The sequence below is a fragment of the Sphaeramia orbicularis genome, chromosome 14 (assembly GCF_902148855.1).
Source record: "Sphaeramia orbicularis chromosome 14, fSphaOr1.1, whole genome shotgun sequence".
Taxonomy (NCBI): Eukaryota; Metazoa; Chordata; class Actinopteri; order Kurtiformes; family Apogonidae; genus Sphaeramia; species Sphaeramia orbicularis.
The window spans coordinates 3,195,135-3,217,198 of NC_043970.1; the positions used below are offsets into that span (position 1 = coordinate 3,195,135).

The 22,064-nt window shown below is 36.2% G+C and overlaps 1 protein-coding gene across 4 annotated transcripts in view; it reads right to left on the reverse strand.

Annotated features, from left to right (window-relative positions):
- Positions 1 to 22,064, reverse strand: part of elmod1 (ELMO/CED-12 domain containing 1) — a 56,565-nt gene that overhangs the window by 13,324 nt on the left and 21,177 nt on the right. For 3 of the 4 annotated variants that reach the window (XM_030154603.1, XM_030154602.1, XM_030154604.1), the window contains exons 4-9: positions 17,894 to 17,922; positions 17,693 to 17,790; positions 16,220 to 16,349; positions 11,776 to 11,909; positions 10,407 to 10,475; positions 4,423 to 4,443 (exon numbers count right to left, since the gene is read on the reverse strand). In XM_030154603.1, coding sequence (XP_030010463.1) covers positions 4,423 to 4,443; positions 10,407 to 10,475; positions 11,776 to 11,909; positions 16,220 to 16,349; positions 17,693 to 17,790; positions 17,894 to 17,922 — 481 coding nt within the window. The remainder of the gene's footprint in view (positions 1 to 4,422; positions 4,444 to 10,406; positions 10,476 to 11,775; positions 11,910 to 16,219; positions 16,350 to 17,692; positions 17,791 to 17,893; positions 17,923 to 22,064) is intronic. The other variant, XM_030154605.1, reaches the window with a different exon arrangement.

The following is a 22,064-nucleotide window of genomic DNA, read 5'->3' on the forward strand; positions in this document are numbered from 1 at the left end:
TCATTTTCAGACATGTCTGTTTCACATTTTTAATTAATATTTTTTTTTGTCTATTCAAATAACGGTTTAATCAAATAGGATCAAAGAAAATAATCAATAGATTTATCAGTTACAAGAATAATTGACAGCTGCAGCTCTAGTAAATTCCTGTATCTCATGAATTTTAGCACATATAGTTGTGTTCAACAACAGTAATGTCAAGTTTGTGTAATATAATAAACATATTGATTAGTATCTCATATTAACTGACAGACCACCTAATACAGTGTTAAATGAATCCTAACATTAGAAATGATTGTCAAGTGATGGTATTATAATGAAATACCAGTTAACTTGATCAAGCATTTGCTTATCCAGATTTCTTAATGGTCTTGTTCTTTTTAACATTAACTACAGTCAAGACAAATATTGTTTTAGTCCATAAACAGACACAGTGAAATGAGGGGAAAAGCTATAGAAAGCACAACTAGTTCTAGTTTCAGGCTGTAAATGTGTGTTTTGTTGCTGTAAAGTTGAACATGGAGGTCTATGGAGGACAGTGAATGGAGTGCAGGTATTCACACTTTCTAGTCGGCTTCATTTTTTACCAGAGGTTGTTGTTTATTGTCGACAGCTTCATCGCAGGAACATGACGACTATCGAGCTGTGTGACGAAAGTACAACTAAGACAGTCTTCCATCTGATATTTTAAAAGGGAAGTGGACTCTGTATGTGTGTGTGTGTGTGTGTCTCAGGCGTCACATAAAATCCGTACAGAGCTGACGGCTGCAGTTTATTACCTCTGCCAGGACGTATTGTGATCACTTCGCTTCGTGTGTTTGTTTGTTTGTTTGCGTGTTTGTTTGTTAGCAACTTTGCAGGAAATCTATTCCAACCATCTTTACCAAATTGTACCCACAGATAGGCCTAGGCCCTGGGACCAACCCATTACATTTTGGGCCACATAGGCCAAAGTTCAAGGTCACAGCAAGGTCACAACATCTACAATTTTCCTATCTCTCAGTCTTGACCAATTTGACCAAAAAAAATTCATAAAAAATTCAAAATGACTCCAATTAGCCTCCAATTTGATCCACCCGTAGCTTAGAACAATATCTTGTTTCTGGCACAAAATTGTCCACATCCACTGTGGAATGTGGACTCTGTGGACATTTACATTTAACATTGAAAATTCCATGTACGACACATTTTTCAGTTTATTTTGCGTATGTGAGTGTGTGTGAGTGAGACTGTGGATCATTGTGCTTATCATGTAAACATGTACTGTGTGAGACTGTGGGTGCTTGAAAAGGGGGGATATTTTTGGGTTTGTCTTACTGTAAAATGTGTTTCGTTATTACCTCCACCAAGTGTAATGGCTGTCTGTCTGTCTGTTTGTTTGTTTGTTTGTTTGTTTGCAAGATCACTCAAAAAGTTATGGACGAATTTTCATGAAATTTTCAGGAAATATTCATACTGGCACAAGGAACAAATGATTACATTTTGGTGATGATGGGGGGGTGATCTGCCTTGGCGGAGGTCTGCGCTCTCCAAGTGCTTTTCTAGTTATACTTGTGATTTTTGGGTCAAGGAACAGACTAGCAAAAACAGCAAGTTGATAGGACTGATAGTTTGAGAGATATTAGTAATTTTGGAATACAATAGCCTGACAGTCACATTGCTATGCCCAGAATCACATCATCTACACCTAGAACAATGGGGTAACGTTGCGTTTTGGCGGTGACTGCTGGACAAATGCAGTACAGCATGCGTAAATACACAACAAATATCTGTGCTGAGGGACCGGGATGTTGCCCCTCAGGGTTGGGACCAAGGTTACAAGGGCTGTTCAATAAGTTCATGGCCTCACCCAGAAATACTGGTTGTTATAATACAGGATGTTACATTCTTTCGTGATGGGATAGTGATGCTTGAACATCGATGGACCAAGTGCATTGCTGTAAATGGAGATTATGTTGAAAAATATAAATTATCAGTCTGTGTTGTTCTGTTCTGGGTGAGGCCATGAACTTATTGAACGGCCCTCGTATTATTGTCAACGAAAACTAACGAAATGACGAAAACTAGAATTGTAAAAATATTTTTGTTAACTGAAATAAATAAAAACTATAATTAAAAGAAAAAACGGTAAGTAACTGAAACTGTATTGTGTGTTTACAAAACTAACTAAAATGTATAAAAATTATGGATAAAAATCCCTTTGTTTTTTTTTTTTTTTGTCAATGTCGGATTGATATAAAATTGATGTATTTCTCACTGGTTTTAACAGGCGACATCACATAACCCCTATCCTGGAATCCCTCCATTGGCTCTCTGTGTGTTTTAGAATTGATTTTAAGATTTTACTGATCACTTTTAAAGCCCGAATGGGTCTGGCCCCAAGTTCTATAGATGAGATGCTAGTTGACTGTGAGCCAGCACACAGCCTTAGATCCTCGGGGGGGCAGAGGGCTCCTGGCTGTTCCAGAGTCGAGGCTTAAATCTAAAGGTGACCGGGCCTTTTCCATCAGGGACCTTCCACTTTGGAACGGTCTGCCTGAGGAGATAAGGCTGTGGAATCAGTGACATCTGTTAAATCACTTCTTAAAACATATTGTTACAGACTTGCTTTTATGTGATGTTTGTCCCTTTTAATTTTTAATTTTTCATTTTTTAAATTTGAATCTTATCCTGTTTGATTGTTGGTTTATATTCTCATACATGATGTTGTTTTATCTCACTCCTTTATTTTTGCATTGATTTGCCAGCATCATATTACGTTATCCCTGCCTTCTTTATTCCGATTCATTTAATTTATTTGAAGTGTCATGTTTCTGCATTGTTGTACACATCTCTCCTATTGTGTTGCTCCTGTTTTAGTATTTTTACTTGCATCTTGTATCCTGCTGTTGTGCCCTTTACTTGTCTGTCAAAAGCACTTTGTAAACTTTGTTTTAAAAGGTGCTATATAAATAAAGCTATTATTATTATTATTATTATTTCCCTCAAGCGATTTTAGCTGCTGGCACCATACGACACTTAACGGTCTGTCACTTGGTGTTTCCAGTCGTCTTCTGGTCCCCACTCTACCTGGAAACATAGAGACTAAAGTTGGGAGAAAGCAGCATGAGTCCTGTCTGGGATTTATTTGAATACGATGGCGAAGAAGAGAAAAGATACGAAAAAAACACTAAAACTAAACTAAAACTAAGCATTTAGGAAGTAACGAAAATGAATACAGACTAGCAAACCTGCTCTAAAAACTAATTCAAAAACATATCTCTCATCTCTATGAAAGACTCTCACCAGACACCTTTCAAAATACCTATGATATCAAAGAAAAATGGGAATTGGAATCAAATACTTTTATAGAAGATGAATTGTGGGTCAAATTATGTAATATTAGTCATAAAGGCCTCAATAGTCGGCAGTGGAGGGAATTTGATTGGAAACTCAAGACCAGATTTTTTCATACTCCTTTGGTTATATCTTATTTTGTCAAGGATCCATCTACAGCTTTATGCTGGAGAAACTGTGGTAAAACAGGTGACCATACACACGTATTTTGGGACTGTCCAAGCTTGTTTATATACTGGAAAAATATCAAAGAAGAAACTGAAAGAATTGTAAAAAGAGAAGTCCCTTCAAATGTTTCAAATGTTTTGTTCTATTTACTTGGAGTCATACCGGTTAATGATTTTAATGCAGAGCAGAGATATATTTTACATATTTTACTATTGATTGCTAAAAAAATAATAACAGTAAATTGGAAGAGTGTCAAATCACCAACAGTAATAGAATGGAAACAAAGACTGAAACAAGTCTACATTATGGAAAGAATGACCGCATCATTACAAATGAAAATGGATCTTTTTAAGCGGAGATGGCACATGGTCGAAGACTATTTGTATAATTAAACTTTTTGGGTTGTTGACGAGAATTGCTCTTATAAGCCCTGACCTGAGGTGTTTTGTATTTATATAGATGTGTACATATGTATACAAATATATGAATATTTCGATATTTGGCAATGTATCTATAGATGTAGTATAATATTTGTAACAATAATAATAATATGTGGTGTAATTTATTTATTTTTCATTTATGTCTTGTCTCAGATGTTTTGTTTTTTTCTGTTTCATATTGTGCAAAAATCTAAATAAAAAGTTCAACAAAAAAAAATAATAATTCAAACTAACTGAATTAGAGAAAAAAAAAGTCAAAACTAAATAAAACTGAACTGTAATGAAAAATCCAAAACTATTAGAACCTTGGTTGGGATGTGGATTTTCGCATCCCACCCTCGGTCTTGACAATGATGATGAAGTCTGAAAGTACCACATCTAGAACCCGTGCTTCCCTTTGTGTCAGCGCGCTACTGTTCTATTAATACACCATGACTAGTGCATGCATGAACAAAGACCACAGTGTGTGAAGAAGTACCTGGGCTTTCTGTGTGTGCTCCTATAGTGCATGTGAGAGACAGAGAGGCAAGCATGGGCGGCAATGGAGGTGAGGGAGACAAAAGAGAAGAAGAGTCTTCATTTGTGAGATGAGGCAGCTCACTGAGATGTCAATGACAGACAATACAAGCAGCAGCCAGTGAAAGAAGTGAAGCCAGTGAATGACATCAAGCTGTTCAAACGAATAGAATCAAGCAGAGCAAAGTTAATGCAGACATTTATGGGTGATTCAGTGCAGCTGGAAGGTGCGCACATACACCATACATCAGGGGTCTCAAACATGCGGCCCGGGGGTTCCAATCTCCTCCTGGGATGAATTTACAAAGTGTTTTCGTTCAGGTTCCACATACAGACAGATATGATCTACAGTCAAATACTAACAGCAGAATAACCCACAAAAAAGAATGACTCCAGATTTTCTTCTCAGTTTGATGTGAAAAAAATTATATTACACTATGCCTATAAATAATGACAACTTCAAATATTTGTCTTTGTTTTAGTGCAAAAAATAACATTAAATTATGAAAATATTTACATTTACAAACTATCCTTTAACAGTAAAATGTGAATAACCTGAACAAAAATTCAGCACAATTTGAACTCTTTTCTTCCTGTTCCTCAGTGTTTAGTGTCTTTGTGGGTCTGATCCATAATGCACATGTAAAAATGATAACTTGAGGCAGGATATTGTTAAAATTGTACTTATTTTTCTTAAGAAATTTCAGTTTTTTCAGGTTATTCACATCTTTTTTTGTTTGAATAGTTTATAAAAGTAAGTATTTTTATAATTCAATGGGGGGGTTTTACACTAAAACAAAGACAAAAATTTGGAGTTACAGTTGGAGTTTACAGGTTATTCTGTTATTATTTTACTGGTCCGGCCCACTGCAGATCAAATCAGGCTGAATGTGGAACCTGAAAGAAAATGAGTTTGAGAGCCCTGCCATACACCAAGTTTCAGGTAGAAAGGTTCTGTATGCTCACACAGCTTCCACCATAGCGTCCCAGTATACACAGATCAGCCATAACATGTGACCACTAACAACACTGGTCTACAATTTTTTTAGAAATGATTTGCTTCAGAGATTGAATATGCTAAATGTTACGTATTTTAATAAGATTAATTGGAAAATAAATGACAAAAGTGCCGGTTTGCTGATGTTTTCAAGGTATATGATTAAGTGTTATTACACATATATATTGGTTTATGTACATTTATATAATAGTTTTATAAATCTTCCACTAAATAGAACCTGTAAAGTGAATGTATTCTAATGTGCAGACAGTGTTTGGAAGTAGATCTTGTAGCTCTGAGACAAATATTCCTTTTGAGTCAAACTCATTCTCTCGTTAATTCTTGAGTTTCACATTTTGACCCAAGGCTGTATCTTGGAAAGTTCAGCCAACCAGCATTTTTGACTTGATTTTTCTTTATCAGTGACTCTCATGTGGTAAAATTTCATTACTTTTATTCTGGAAGCATTTTCCTTGCAGACCAGTGCAAGTGAAAGGGCCAATAAGGTTTATTATCTGATTATTCTGGGGCCTAGTAAACATTTAGGCCTTAAAGATAATGTGTTGGAAGCAGCAGAAATGGTAGCATGAGGATCTGAGTGTCTTTGACTTTAAAATACGCCTGGAAAAAGCGACAGATATGTTTGTTTAAATAGGTCAGTACATTGTCTTGTTCATATCTATTGTGCCTATTGTCTGGTATTTGATCTTTGGTTTGTATTTTTGGTGTCTTATAAGCCCATATAAGGGCTGGGCATGATCTTATGCAAGACACAATAATAAAAACATTCAGTTCAATTCAGTTTAACCCATAAAGACCCAAACATCCACCATCTACCAAAACCATCTACTGATGTAAAATGTTTAATAACTGTTGATCCATTAATCCTATCAACACTTGTAAAAAAAAAAAAAAAAAAAAAATGGTGTAAAGTGCAGTTTGTCATATTTTCATGGTCATCAGATATGACCCATTTGGACGTTCAGAGGCTCCATAGTTACTGTGGAAACACCGTCATCTTCTACAACATTGATTTACCAGTAAAACCGATGGAGTTTGATAAATGACAGTGGATGGACACACTTGTTTTATGTTCAGTTATTGATACCTTTGCTAAAAAAAAAAGAAGGCAATTTTTCTTCAGTTTTCTCCATTTTTGATACAATGTTCCTCAACTTTACTTGGAGGTTTTATGAACATCTGCATGATCAGTAAATTAAATGTAGGAAAATATCTGATTTTCGACAAAGAAAACCACAAAATATAGAGGCTAATATTCCAATAAATGGTGATAAATCACTTAAGGAAGGTTAAATATAGAGAAAAATTCATTTGGGAAGTGACACAGAAGTAACACTGGGTCCTTATGGGTTAATTCAGTTCAATTCATGTATTTTAAGTCTGCTTCCTTCATATTTACTGGTCTACACTCTGATCTATGACTGTAATAATCACAGTCTCCATTCCTAGGATCTGTTACCTCTGTGTGTTCCAAAAGTCAGAACAGAACTTTGAAAGAAAACTTTTAAATGTTCTGCTTCCACCGCCTGGAACAACCCACAGAAGGAAATAAAACTGAAGGAACTGGTCTGTTTACATACATTCAAAGCCATTTTGGATGTAGATGTTTTTCAAGCTGACTGAGTCAGGTTCTGCTTTGACATGCTTTTAAGGAACATTTTTATACTTTTAGTACATTTGAAATTATTGGTGGTGTTTAATAATTATGTATTTTGTTTGGTGTTTTATGTATGGTTTTAGAACTGAGTTTTACTATGTGTTTTATGCACATTTTTTAGCTTGGATGTATGGATGAAATGTCTACTTTCTGTAACTTCTGCTACTGTTGTCTGGGCCGGGACACTCTGGAAACGGAGATTTTTAATATCAACAGGTCATTTTTTCTGGTTATACAAAGGTTAATAAATAAATTGATTACCCAATACCTCCTCTTCAGCCTACTGCCGAGAATTTTGTTGGAAAAATTTAGTACAGTTCTTTATAACGCCAAAACAACAGTTTAGTAGAAACTTGAATGCTTCTGTTTGCTGGAGGGGTTGCACAGGGGGACACAGAGGCAAACCACACCCTCATTTTTGGTCCTGTATGAAAAGATGTTGGAATAAAAATAGAACCAATTTTGGGTTTTAAATTACAACAACCCACTCTTCCACTTTTGTTCGGAGATCTTCCTGACGATTTGACAATAAATGATAAATACCTCCTAAAAATTTTGATGCTGCAGCAAAAAAAACAATCACTCGAAAATGGCTTCGACTTGAGCCACTGGTGCTAGAGGAATGGATGAAAATAGTAGATGAAATTCACAAAATAGAGAGATTAACATTTATCCTGAGGCTGCAAGCTGAACTTTACATGAGAAGGTGGAACAAAAGTTTCTTTAAAAACCCCTTTAGCCCTATCGGCCCGCCTAAAAAATTATATTAATATTACTACTATTACTATTACTATTACTACTATTACTATTACTATTACTATTACTACTATAAAAATATAATAAATCAGGACAATGGATGTTTTTTTCAACTTTTGCTCAAAGTTTAGACCCTAATGTTAATAAAAGTATATCAAAAGTGTATTTTAGTGCAAACTTTAATGTTCAAACATGATTTTTAATCTAGTGGGGTGAAATATACGCTATTAAAAATCTCCAACACGAGCAATTAATTCATGCATATCATCGTCAATCCAGCCGAAAAAAAAACAGGCAAGGATAAAAAATTTGAATTTCTCTTTTAGTTTGTTACAGTTTACTCAGGCATAGTAACTGATACAATATTTTAAACAATGGGAATAGATTCTGTGAGGTCTGTAAATGTCCATAGACACCAAGAACATCCATATGAACCTTATTATTGTGAAGGAATTCTTCATTTACTTTGGGTATGTCTGTTTAGGCGTTTTTCCCCTGAAAATATGGTCAGGGTTAAACTGGTTAAAGACAATTAATGTGTGGTTTGTCTCATAGTCCTGAGTGTTGTGTGAACTGCTGCTCTAAAAATGTGATTGTGTAACTTGATTGCTGTTTCATAACTGTAGCCATTATTATCCCTGCTGTTGGATTGTAACTATTGTCTATTGCTGACTGTTGTTTGTTGTATTTTGTATAACAAAATGATAAATAACTAATAAAAACTAAGTGTCAAAAAAAAACTGATTACCCAAAGTGACTGAACTGAAACTGAGTTGTCCTTGGTTAGATCACTGTTGGTACCAAACACTGCAGAGCAGAAAACCCCAGTAGGACCTAGAGTCTAGAGGAGGCTCTGACACAGTCATCACCATCACAGTTTGGCTCTCGTCAACATCCTTTAACTACCCATTTTATTGCTTCCATCACATAAACTTTAAAGCAGCGTCTGACTTTCATCACAGTTATTTGTTCAGATGTGTCCACCCCCGGTCAGATCCTCATTCTCTCTAATCCATTCATCTGTCTGGGCTTCTGCACCTGAATCACTTCCCTCACAGTGAACACCTTCACAGATGATTCCATCATAAACTCAGTCCGTTTGTTTACAGAACAAACCCAAACGTCACTCCGGCCTTTTCGGAAATCTTGTCACGAAGTGCATCGTGGGAACGGGAATTCCACACAGCAGCAGTTTGTCTGTCTGTTGGTGAAGCTGAACCCACGTGTCCTTTACCTCCATCCACCGACTAGACTCATTCTGGAAAACAACCCTGGTGGACTGGAGGAGTTTAGGTTGGAGCAATCTGGCTCATTTTCTACCCAAATCTGTAAGAAACTGCTTTCACTTGATCCCCATTCCCACAATGCAATTCATGACAAAACTTCCGTAAAGGCAAAGTGACGTTTGGGTTTGTCCTATAAACAGGCGGACTGTGTTTATGATGGAGTCATCTACGAAGGTGTTCACTGTGAGGGAAGTGATTCAGGTGCAGAAGCACAGACAGACGAATGGATTAGAGAGAATTAGGATCTGACTGGGGTTGGACACATCTGAACAAACATTAGTGATAAAAGTCCAACACTGCTTTAAGGAACTGTCAGGTGTCATCGTGAAGAGTCAACATTATTCCCACCTCACCTGTTAATGATGAGGATGTTATGGCTGATTGGTGTGTACCTTGTAATGGTTTTACATCATGTAGAACATGTAGAAAACAGATGTTTATTTTTACACCCAGTAGCTACTAGGGGTGTAAGAAAATATCGGTTCTGCAATATATCGCGATATTTCATTTCACAATACTGTATCAATATTAAAAAGTACTGTATCGATATTTTTAGGTATTTATTCAAATGCAGATATTGTGGAGGTTCATTTTCTTTTTTTTTTTTCGTTTATATTTTATTTATTATTATTTAACATTCTTTTATTAAATAATGTTCGTTCCTTTGTTGGGATTGCACAAAAATAATGTTCTGGTGTTAGTTCTGAACTAATAGAATATGAACATTTGAACAGGATCTTAAACTGTAATGTCTGTCAAACAGAATTTCAGTTTGAACACAGGAACATTTTGTGATAGAACATTAGATCCTGTTCTGATCCAATAAAAATGTGTTTAGTATTTGTGCAGATTTCTGCTGTAATTCAATTCATCAAGGAAATAATCAGTTAACACAAAAGAAAGAAACAAAAAATTGCCTTTTTAACAGTATCATGATCTATCGTGATATATCGCATTGTGATCCTTGTATTGTGATTTGTATCGTATCGCCAGATTCTTGCCGATACACACCCCTCGTAGCTACAGAACAACACTAGCATTCATCTGATGCTGAAACTTTAGCATTATTTGATCCACTATCAATATAAAACTTAAACTATGTAACACTGACAGGGCATGGGCCACTGCTCGGGGGGGGGGGGGGGGGCGGCTTTGACCTGGTGTTCCACACTAAACTGAAGTAAGTGACTAGTTCTGTGTTCATAGTTCACTAAACACTGTGGACATACTTGTGCTTTGGTTGCAGGGAGTCATTGAGCATCTGTAGAGCGGTGGCCTTGTCATGTTGAGCAAAATACCTGCAGAAAAAGAGGACAAGGGTTAAGAATGAGAACCACAGAAAACCTGTCTTCTGACATTTCAGCTAAGGAAGTAAGTTAGGAAGTTTTATTTATAGAGCACTTTCACAGACAGGGGGTCACATAGTGCTTTACAGTGCAGATACAGTTAAAAGCAATTAAAAATCCAGAGTAAGTTAAAGTTTTGAAATGCAATTAAAATACAATTAAAATGCAGTAGAGCTGAAACGATTAATCCGGTGGTTTCCAACCTTTTTTGGCTTGTGACTCCATTTTAACATCACAAATTTCTGGAGACCCCAGATGTTCAAAACAGACATTTTCTTTTTGCTAAAATTAAGTTGTTTCTGATCATGTAATAGTTTGCTATACTATGTTGCAAATAAACATTAATTTTAGATGACATTTAGTCTATATAATGTATATTAATATGGACAGAGGCAGTAAATCCAGGTGTAGATTACTGCACAAAGGGAGAATGTGATTTTCCTTGGTCAGGATATGTACAGTCAGTCCAACTGTGATTTACAAGGCTGACAATTAATATTGAACAAACAAGAACTCAAACTGTGAATTATGAAAGAGCTGCAGCATCTGAAACTGACCACAATGAACATCTGACACAAACAGAACCACAGTGCTGCAGTTTCACACTCACAGTTTGTCATGCCTATTATGTATTATGGATGTCTCTCTCAATTCACCATATATTTTTTATTAGTAATTTGTTGGGTTTTTTTGTATCAATTACTAGAAATTTCAGGCGACCCCATTTGAATTCCAGGTGACCCCATGTGGGGTCCTGACCCCAAGGTTGAAAACCACTGGATTAATCGATTAGATGCTTGAAGTAAATGCAACAATTCACGATTCGATTAATCAACTCGAATTGATCGAAGGAAAATATTCTATTGCAGTTTTCCTGAACTGAAGCTTCTTTGTGCGACACAATAAGCGTCCGTGTGAAACCCAACAGTGGAACCAATGTTTAACAGCAGAGAAATGAAGGAAACAAAGCTTTGATTCAGGAGAATTGTGGTTGAAGGATTTTTTTTTTTGTATCACTTTGAGTCGATTAATCGTTCAGCTCTAAAATGCAATAAATACATAAAGCTGCGTTTCATCTTTTAATAAGTATCAGTCACAGCTCCATTATCTTTTGTGTACTGAACATAAATAACTGTTAGACAGTATCTGCTACTTTCCCATAGAATTTCCTTGTGTTTCTACCATAGTGACAGTGTTTGGTTGTTGGATTACAGAACATGTTTGTGCTTAATGTAAAGGATTGGCAGCTCACAGCAGGTTGTGCAGCCCCAGCAGACCCATGCCTCTGAAATCAGTCTTGGGATCACTGCCTTGGAAACCGATCTCACACCACTGCTTAGAGATGCGTCCGCTCAGAGGCGTGTCAGGACGCAGCTCCTTCCACAGCTGCAAAAAAACCAACACAACAACGCACACACAGACCGAGATAGAATTCAGATTCACAGCAGTGGCATTATGGGAAATCTACAACTCTAAGAAATGAAGTCCATATACTTTAAGTCATGACTTTTACTGTCAAGGTACACTGTAAAAAAAAATCTGTAATTTAACAGAATTTTCACTGTTTATTTGACAGATTCTTCCTGTATTTTTAAGGTACAGGAAAATATCAATGAAATGACAAAAACAGACTGTGATTTTAAATGTCAAATGAAAAAAATAACATGAAAAAACTGTAACTGAATAACCAAAAAAATTCAATTTTTTAAAAGAATTTTTTTTTCTTATTTCACAGAAAAATACAGTTAAAATACATTTGCAAATATATCATAATTTCACAAATATTTATTTTCTATTTATGAGATTAAACTGTTAATTTAGAGTTAAATACTGTAAAAAAAAAAAAAAAAAAAAAATGAGATAAAATTACTGACAATTAACCGTAAAAGAAGTATTTGTTCTATGAGTTTAACAAGACTTGTTTGTTAATTGACAAATATCTTGTGTAATTACAGGAGGTTTCACGACAAAAATGTTGAATAAAGGTATTTTTGGGGTATAACGCATATAAGCACTGATAAACAGCCAAAATACAGTTTTTATCAGTGGACTGTACAACTTAGTCTCATTGAAAATTATATATATATATATATATATATATATATATATATATATATATATATATATACAGTACAGGCCAAAAGTTTGGACACACCTTCTCATTCTTCGCATTTTCTTTATTTTCATGACTATTTACTTTGTAGATTCTCACTGAAGGCATCAAAACTATGAATGAACACATGTGGAATTATGTACTTAACAAAAAAGTGTGAAATAACTGAAAACATCTCTTATATTCTAGTTTCTTCAAAGTAGCCACCCTTAGCTCTGATGACTGCCTTGCACACCCTTGGCATTCTCTTGATGAGCTTCCAGAGGTAGTCACCTGAAATGGTTTCCACTTCATAGCTGTGCCTTGTCAGGGTTACTTAGTGGAATTTCTTGCCTTATTGATGGGGTTGGGACCATCAGTTGTGTTGTGCAGAAGTCAGGTTGATGCACAGCTGACAGCCCTATTGGACAACTGTTAGAATGCATATTATGGCGAGAACCAATCAGCTAAGTAAAGACAAACGAGTGGCCATCATTACTTTAAGAAATGAAGGTCAGTCAGTCTAGAAAATTTCAAAAACTTTGAATGTGTCCCCAAGTGCAGTCGCAAAAACCATCAAGCGCTCCAACGAAACTGGCTCACATGAGGACCGCCCCAGGAAAGGAAGACCAAGAGTCACCTCTGATGCTGAAGATAAGTTCATCTGAGTCACCAGCCTCAGAAATCGCAAATTAACAGCAGCTCAGATTAGAGACCAGATGAATACCACACAGAGCTCTAGCAGCAGACACATCTCTACAACAACTGTTAAGAGGAGACTGCGTGAATCAGGCCTTCATGGTCAAACAGCTGCTAGGAAACCACTGCTCAGGAGAGGCAACAAACACAAGAGATTTATTTGGGCCAAGAAACCCAAGGAATGGACATTAGACCAGTGGAAATCTGTGCTTTGGTCTGATGAGTCCAAATTTGAGATCTTTGGATCCAACCGCCGTGTTTTTTTGCAACGCAGAAAAGGTGAACGGATGGATGCTACATGCCTGGTTCCCACCGTGAAGCATGGAGGGGGAGGTGTGATGGTGTGGGGGTGCTTTGCTGGTGAAGCTGTTGGGGATTTATTCAAGATTGAAGGCAACCTGAATCAGCATGGCTACCACAGCATCCTGAAGTGACATGCCATTCCATCCGGTTTGCATTTAGTTGGACCATCATTTATGTTTCAACAGGACAATGACCCCAAACACACCTCCAGGCTGTGTGAGGGATATCTGACCAAGAAGGAGAGTGATGGAGTGCTGCGCCAGATGACCTGGCCTCCACAGTCACCGGACCTGAACCCAATCGAGATGGTTTGGGGTGAGCTGGACCGCAGAGTGAAGGCAAAAGGACCAACAAGTGCTAAGCATCTGTGGGAACTTCTTCAAGACTGTTAGGAAACCATTTCAGGTGACTACCTCTGGAAGCTCATCAAGAGAATGCCAAGAGTGTGCAAAGCAGTCATCAGAGCTAAGGGTGGCTACTTTGAAGAAACTAGAATATAAGAGATGTTTTCAGTTATTTCACACTTTTTTGTTAAGTACATAATTCCACATGTGTTCATTCATAGTTTTGATGCCTTCAGTGAGAATCTACAATGTCAATAGTCATGAAAATAAAGAAAATGCGAAGAATGAGAAGGTGTGTCCAAACTTCTAAACTAAGCTAAACTAAATTAAACTAAACTAAACTAACTACTAAATCCAGGGTCATGGAACCACATTTATTATTCACTTCAGCTAAAATGTTTCAGCATTATCAGCACATCCAAAAATCCTACCTTCTACCATTTCTTCAGTGGATGCAGTGGTTTAAGCACTGACAGTTTGACTGATTTAGTGTTGGCTGGTTTTTCATACAAAGCTTTCATTAATCCTCTCATACATCATTGTTTTTTGCACTGCCTTCCATTTGACAGGTCATCAGAGCCACTCACACTGCATTTATTTTCCATTTTATTTCTCACATTTGTGTCACTGTGTTTCTGTGTTTTATCAGCTTAGAGGGAAATTACAATTTGTTTGATAACAAAGGAAATCAAATATTGCCTCCTTAAAATAATGGCCTGAGTCATATTTTTTCATAGTTTAAAAAAAAATCATGCACTTATATATGTGGTTCAGTCTTTTGTGTTGTTGAAAAACTTCAAAATTATGACTTTTAAGTCCCTTCTCAGTGTTTATATATCCTAGATACTATTTATCATCTGGGTTTGTTACAGGCCTCAGAGCTCGGACTCATCATTGTCTTTTATACGCTCCAGTTGGTTGGACGGAGCATTGAACACACAGACTAAAACACTGGTATTCTTTTATCAGTAAACGTATTTTAGATCTGCTTTCTTTATATTTACTGGTCTACACTCTGATCTATGACTTGAATAATTACAGTCTCTATTCCCAGGATCTGTTACCTCTGTGTGTTCCAAAAGTCAGAACAGAACTGGGAAAGAAAGCTTTAAATGTTCTGCTTCCACTGCCTGGAAGAACCAACAGAAGGAAATAAAACTGAAAGAGCTGGTCTGTTCACATACATTCAAAGTCATTTTAAATGAATGAAAAAAGGAGAAATCTGGATGTAGATGTTTTTCAAACTGATTGAATCGGGTTCTGCTTTGAGATGCATTGTTATACTTTTAGTACCTTTTACATTATTGATGGTGTTCTATATGTATGTTCTTAGTCTAGTGTTTTATGTATGGCTTTGGAACTGAGTTTTATTGTGTTTTATGTTTATTTTTAGTGTGGATGTATGGCTGGGATTTCTATTTGGTGTAACTTCTGCTGCTGTGTTAGCCAGGACACGTATGAAAAAGAGATTTTTAATCTCAATGAGCTTTTTTCCTGGTTAAATAAAGGTTAAATTAAAAAAAAAAAAATTAAGAAGGTGACAATATGTTTTTGGCAGTTTAATTTGCAAAAATGTGTTTTGTCTGAATATACATCATTGTCCATAAAGTGGGAATTATTGTGTTTTTAGACACATTCCTGTTTTCATTCCCATTCATACACATCACTCACATCACATCTGACATATCACTCAGTAACAGTGACTTGAATGACTGCGTACCTTTTTTTTAATTACTATATTTGTTTGGTTTTTTTTGTATATATGTGTGTATGTGTTTATATATGTATGTTTGTATGTGCATATGTATGTACGTGTATATGCATATATATACGTGTGTGTGTGTGTATATATATATGTGTGTGTGTGTGTGTAGGTGTGTATGTATGTGTATGTATCCATATATATAGTTTTTTGGGTTTTTTCTCTCCTTCCCTCACACCTCCCTCCTTCAGGTCATTACTGTGATTGTATGAAGGTGTGGAACTTGCTGGTGAAAAAAGCCCTGATGAAGACCAGAGGTCGCAACGCATTACCTGTATTTTAAAAGATTGCCATGAAGTAATAAAGGCATTTTACTTTTACACAAATCCTACTGTGTGCCTTGGAATATTTTTTGAAATCTAGCATGCTTATGTGGATTTTTTATTTTTTTGACTCTAAAAAGCCAGACACACCACAGTTTCCAAAGAGCACCTGTGGATAATCACCAAGAAGAAGACCCAGCAGCACTTCCACTCTGTTGGACTAGGTTGCATACCTTCATCAGCATCTCCTCGTGGTCGGGGTTTTCACAGTCGTAGGGTTCCCTCCGCAGCTTCTCCACCTCAGCCACCAGGTTCCTGTAGCCCACGATCTGCAGCACACTGGCCTGCAGGGAGATGCTCAGCCTGGAGACGCACAGGGAGGAGAAACACTTCAACTATGAATCCTTTAACTCATAAAGACCCAGTGCAACTTTTGTGGCAGTTCCCAAATGACTTTTTCTCTCTATTTAACCATCCTTAAGTAATTCATCACCATTTACTATAATATTAACCTCTGTATTTGGCATTTTTTGTGTGAAAATCATGTATTTTCCTATATTTAATTCACTGATCATGTAGATGTTCATAAAAGCTCAGATTAATGTTGATGCTTATTTTATCAGAAACAGAGAAAACTGAAGAAAAAGTTACTTTTTCAGCAAAATCTCTCATTAACTGAACATAAACCCAGTGTGTCCATCCACTGTCATTGATCCAACTCCATGGGTTTTACTGGTGAATCCGTGTTCTAGAAGATGATGGTGTTTCCATGGTAACTACAGAGCCTCTGAACATCCAAATATGGTCATGTCTGCTGACCATGAAAAGATGAAGAACTGTATTTTACACAAACTATTGACATGGATTGAGATACTATGAAGAACAGTTCTGAATAGTAGTAGCAGTGGTACTTCTTCTGGCAGTTCCCAAATGAATTTTTCCTCTATATTTAACCTTTTTTTTTTTTTTTTTTTTTTTTTGGGGGGGGGGGGGTTACCTTTAAGTAATTTATCACCATTTATTCTAATATTACCCTCTGTATTTTGTACTTTTTCAGTGACAATCAGGTATTTTCCTATATCTAATTTCCTCATCATGTAGATGTTCATTAAAGCTCAGATTAAAATTGAGGGTTATTATATCAGAAAGAGAAAAAAAACTGAAGAAAAGGTGACTTGTCCCATAAAATCCATCATTAACTGAACATAAACCCAGTGTGTCCATCCACTGTCACTGATCCAACTCCATGGGTTTTACTGGTGAATCAGTGTTGTAGAAGATGGTGTTTCCACGGTAACTATGGAGCCTCTGAACGTCCGAATGAGTCATATCTGATGACCATGAAAAGATGAAGAACTGTATTTTACACCAGTTATTGACATGGATTGATAGGATTAATGGATCAACAGGAGTTAAACAGTTTAGATCAGTAGATGGTTTTGGTCGCCAGTGGCTGTTTGGGTCTTTAAATGTTCATAATATTGTATGTTTTGAGCTTTTTTAAGCCTGTTCAGTTTGATCGGGTTGCGGTTCAGTGTTTTGTAGCTGAAAAATTGCTCCTCACACTCTTTCATGGCTGGTCCAAGGATTCAAAGTAATGAAAATCTAATTTTACTGACCCTTCATTTATTTCAACACCCTCATAGAAGTGAAAAAGTAATGAGAGCAGCCACAGGAGCAATGTCATATGAGGTGTCATTTCTCACTGGGGGTTGGTGTCAGGGTTAATCTTCTTCAAGGCCATAATGTCGTCTATGGTCTTCTCTACTTTATCAGGATGGACGCTGAGGGCAGACTGCAGCAGCTGGAACCGACACAAAGGCAGATGGAGGATGAGGCAGGAAGTTAATAGAGAAACAAATTTGCAGCAAATAGCTTTTTGAAAGAATTAGAGTCTGGTTGATTACCTCATTTTTGGAGTACCGCAGGGACGACTCTGGAAGAAACAAAAAGTGAGCAGAATGGATTAGCTATAAGCATTTTCTTTATTAGTTTTTAGATTTGATAAATGTCCGATTGTATTCACGTATAAAACTTCAGATTGTTATTCCGCACTAGGCTGCAGCCTGTTCACCGTGCCTCCCTGTGTTCCCCATCGCAATCAGTGGTAGACTTCACTACAATATGCCATATATTGTAAATCAGAGGAGAGCAGTTACATTCCTGGTGCTAGAATCCATATGGGTTGGATAATAAAATACTATCAAATTAGCTTAGATGGAAGTATCAACATGTATCAAAACAACACCGTCCAACTTTTAGTGTTCATTTCTGTGTAACATCCTTATTCATCAGACCATGATTCCTAATCCTTAGTGATTAGTGATTTAGTGATTTGTTCCGAACATGCAATGAAATTTAACATACGTGCACTAGCAAAATATACATAATAATACAAATACCAAGAATCATAACAATCTTAGTCAGGAGAAAAGCACAATAATTCCATTTACGTGTCCAAAAAGAGGTGGGAAGAAGTGCAACTTGTTTAATCCCACCCCCTCTCCTTACAATAATATTAATAAAACCTAAAGCCAACTTGTAACTTTCAAAATTTAACACTTCATCTGAAGGTGGGCCGTTTCTGAAATGTCCTCCATCTGAGGCTTTGATACTCGCTTAAGTGATTAGAAAACCAAACTGGTTGTCACAGTAGTTTCCATATAGAGTACACACAAATACAATCACACACATTACCCTAGAGAGCAAAAATGACCTCATGTGATCATGGCAACTGTACGTCTTTCACTTCAGTGCTGTTATAAAAACTGACACTACCACTTCACTCACATAGACTGGGTAGGAGTGTTATATCTGTTCTGTCTGGATTTACATACATGACAGTTTACACTGTGACATGAGCTTTGGGATGAAGTGAAACATGTTTGCAGTATTGTCTTTTCTCTCTGCAGGTAGCTTAGAATTACATTTTGACAAGAAATAAGTTTGGAACATGCATTACGGCCTGATCACAATCAAGGTGTGCAAGTATATTTGCATCAGTTATTAATCAGTATTGCAAACAGATCCCCCCAAAACCATTCCCAAAATGTTTCTTTGGCCATCTTACTACTAGATCTTGCAATCCTCCGAATTTGAAGAAAATCAGATAAAAACTGATAAAATGGCGACCCAATGAGCACGAAAACATGTGCACAATTTTATCATTATAAGAGAACAAAATTATTGTACATAATGTTTTGGAACACAATAAATAATTACTACTCAACTCCTGTGTCTTTTTTATTACAAAATACACACATCACATTGCTTTTCATTTATTGATCATTTTTGTTGAACAGCTGTTTGATTACACTGGGTTACAAAAAAATGTTTTTTGCAAGTTGTCTAGGTTTTTTCAACTGAATTAGGACCATTTTGCACCGCTAAATCCAAAAATGACATCTGTTTTTCTCAATCAGGTCAGGTTTTTTTTGCTAATTTGATTTTGAAAAATTTGATCTTCTCACAGAATTGATTACAGTTTTGTGACTTTATCAGTTGATTTTTTATATAGTTCTCATCCAAATAGGTTTTAAGAGAAAAAAAATAGTTTTCTAACCGGATGTATTTATTATTTATTATGTATTCACCGCAGATGTAGCAGAATACGTCAAGCTTATTTTTGCAAGATCTTCTAGTCGAAGCCATTTGATTCACCTGTAATATTAAAAAAAACATTAATCATAAATTGGCAAAAGTAAAATCTTCAGAACTCGTTTATTGCAAGAAATATGAAAGAATTTTGTATCATATGATGTGAAAATACCCATAAATGTAAGCAAAAATGTTAAAAAGCCAATATGTAGCATAGTTCAGAAAGTTGACCTGATTGAGCAAAATTAATGTGATTTTTGGATTCAGCACCAAAATGATCCTAAATCAGCTCAAAAAACTTGAACAATAAATTTGTTGTTGACCAGTGTAATCAATTCTTATTTTCAGTTTTAAGACAATCAACCATTTTGTTGTGAAAACCCTTCTTTTACAGCCCTTTAATTGGAATAATAGAAAGGGAACCTGTTATTTCAGTATTATTAGAACTAAATATGCACAACTAGACAGATTTTGGTCTGCTCCCTGGCTGCAGAAAATTTGGGAACAATGTGTCAAACGGATGTTTACATCGAACCGCATGTTTTCAATGGTGCGTTTTTCACCAAAATTCATGCAGTGTCCGTACACAAATATACTTCCATCAATAATATCCCGTATATGCCTTATAGATATATTGTTATAACTTGTTCACAAATGTTTCTTTCCTCCTGTACCAGGAAGACTTAGTTACAGATCTAACACAGATGCAACCATGTGGTAAGCCAGATTTCCATTCACATCTTGTAGTTTCTGCACACCAAATTCAAAATATGTGGGTCTAATTTTGTTGTTTCTGTCAATATATGGAATTTTTCAGCACGCATGCTTTGGACACGACATCTATGCAATAAACAATGCATGATTCTCCTGAGTGCGGAAACATTTGTATATCTTTGTAGGCATTAAATATGGAGGCTGTTAGGCTGGAGTGTCCGTACACCCAAGAATTTCTGATTTGACAGGGGTACAAGCCTGACACATTTTTAGTAGACACCATAATACAAAAATATTTTGGACTTTAAAAGAGAAATACCAGACAAATAAAATGGCCTGTCTGATTTTTTGATAGAGCGTTATTATTTTTTTAATCTATATATGCACCCTTTCTGGTACCCTGGATTGTGATCAGGCCGTTTAGGTCAACTGTTGAATTGTGTCTGTGCAGTGTCTGACAATATTCTACTGTACCTGTTGAATGGATTGATGAGGTAGGTCTGTGCTTTCTCTTGTTTTTACATGTTTTGCACTGATTTAAATGTGAAGGATGTTTTGACCTTGAAATAACAGTTACTTTTATGTTAAATTTCCAGACCACCTAGATCCACAGTGACCAGACTCCTCTGAAAGGAAGTACAAAGTGTGAGGCTCAAGTACCGTTGTCAGAGAGATCCTGTCAAATGTCAGGTGGGTTAAAGTCAAATCACGTTACTCCACACTGAAAATCTGGAGGGACGTCCTGTATTAATTGTATGTATTAACTGGATTGGGATTGTCTCTGTCAACTCACTATATATTTTTTATTAGTAAGTTGTTGTTGTTTTTTTTTTTTTTATCAATTACTAGAAATTTCAGGTGACCCCATATGAATTCCAGGCGACCCCACGTGGGGTCCCGACCCCAAGGTTGAAAAACACTGCATTAGCATGATAGTCTTTTAACTGCTCTATGTCTTTCTATGCTTATGTGTAATATTTACTAGGGCTGCACAATGTGGGGAACAACATATATTCTGATTTTGTGGACAGAATTGCAATTTGTGGTTAAAATTTGAGAATGACAGCACTGATGACACTGACAGGATGCAAAAAAACATGACTATATGACATATATTCAATAATATGGAAATGAAACCATTTTCTTTTCACAACAATGAACAAAGGACTCTTATTGCTGAAACCTATAGGTGGAAGGTTTTCAACTCCTGTAATAGTCAAAGCTTCAGATTTTGCAAATGTTCCATCCATCCCATCTACCCCATGTCTATTGAGGAAAGACAAAAAGTGGTGGTTACAACACTGAGACACGGATGTGCACACACCAGGAAACTAGGATGTAAAACATATTTTTGCTTCATCAACAGTAACCTAATTATCTGTGTTTTGCATAAATATTATGGCAACATTTTTTCTTCACACCTGGTGAGTTTTGGGTAACAAACGGAGCTGTGATCAGCATTATAAATGAATGTAAAACAGGGGGTCAAACTCATTTTAGTTCAGGTTCCACATTCAGCCCAATATGATCTGGGCCGAACCAGGAAAATGATAACAGTGAAAGAAGTACAATTACATTAAAACTTATTTTTGGATATTTACACTCTGTTTTCATTTATTTATTTATTTATTTATTTATTACCTCCGCCAAGGAGGTTATGTTTTTGCTGGCGTTGGTTTGTTTGTCTGTTTGTGTGCAAAATAACTCAAAAAGTTATGGACAGATTTGGATGAAAATTTCAGGAAATGTTGATACTGGCACAAGGAA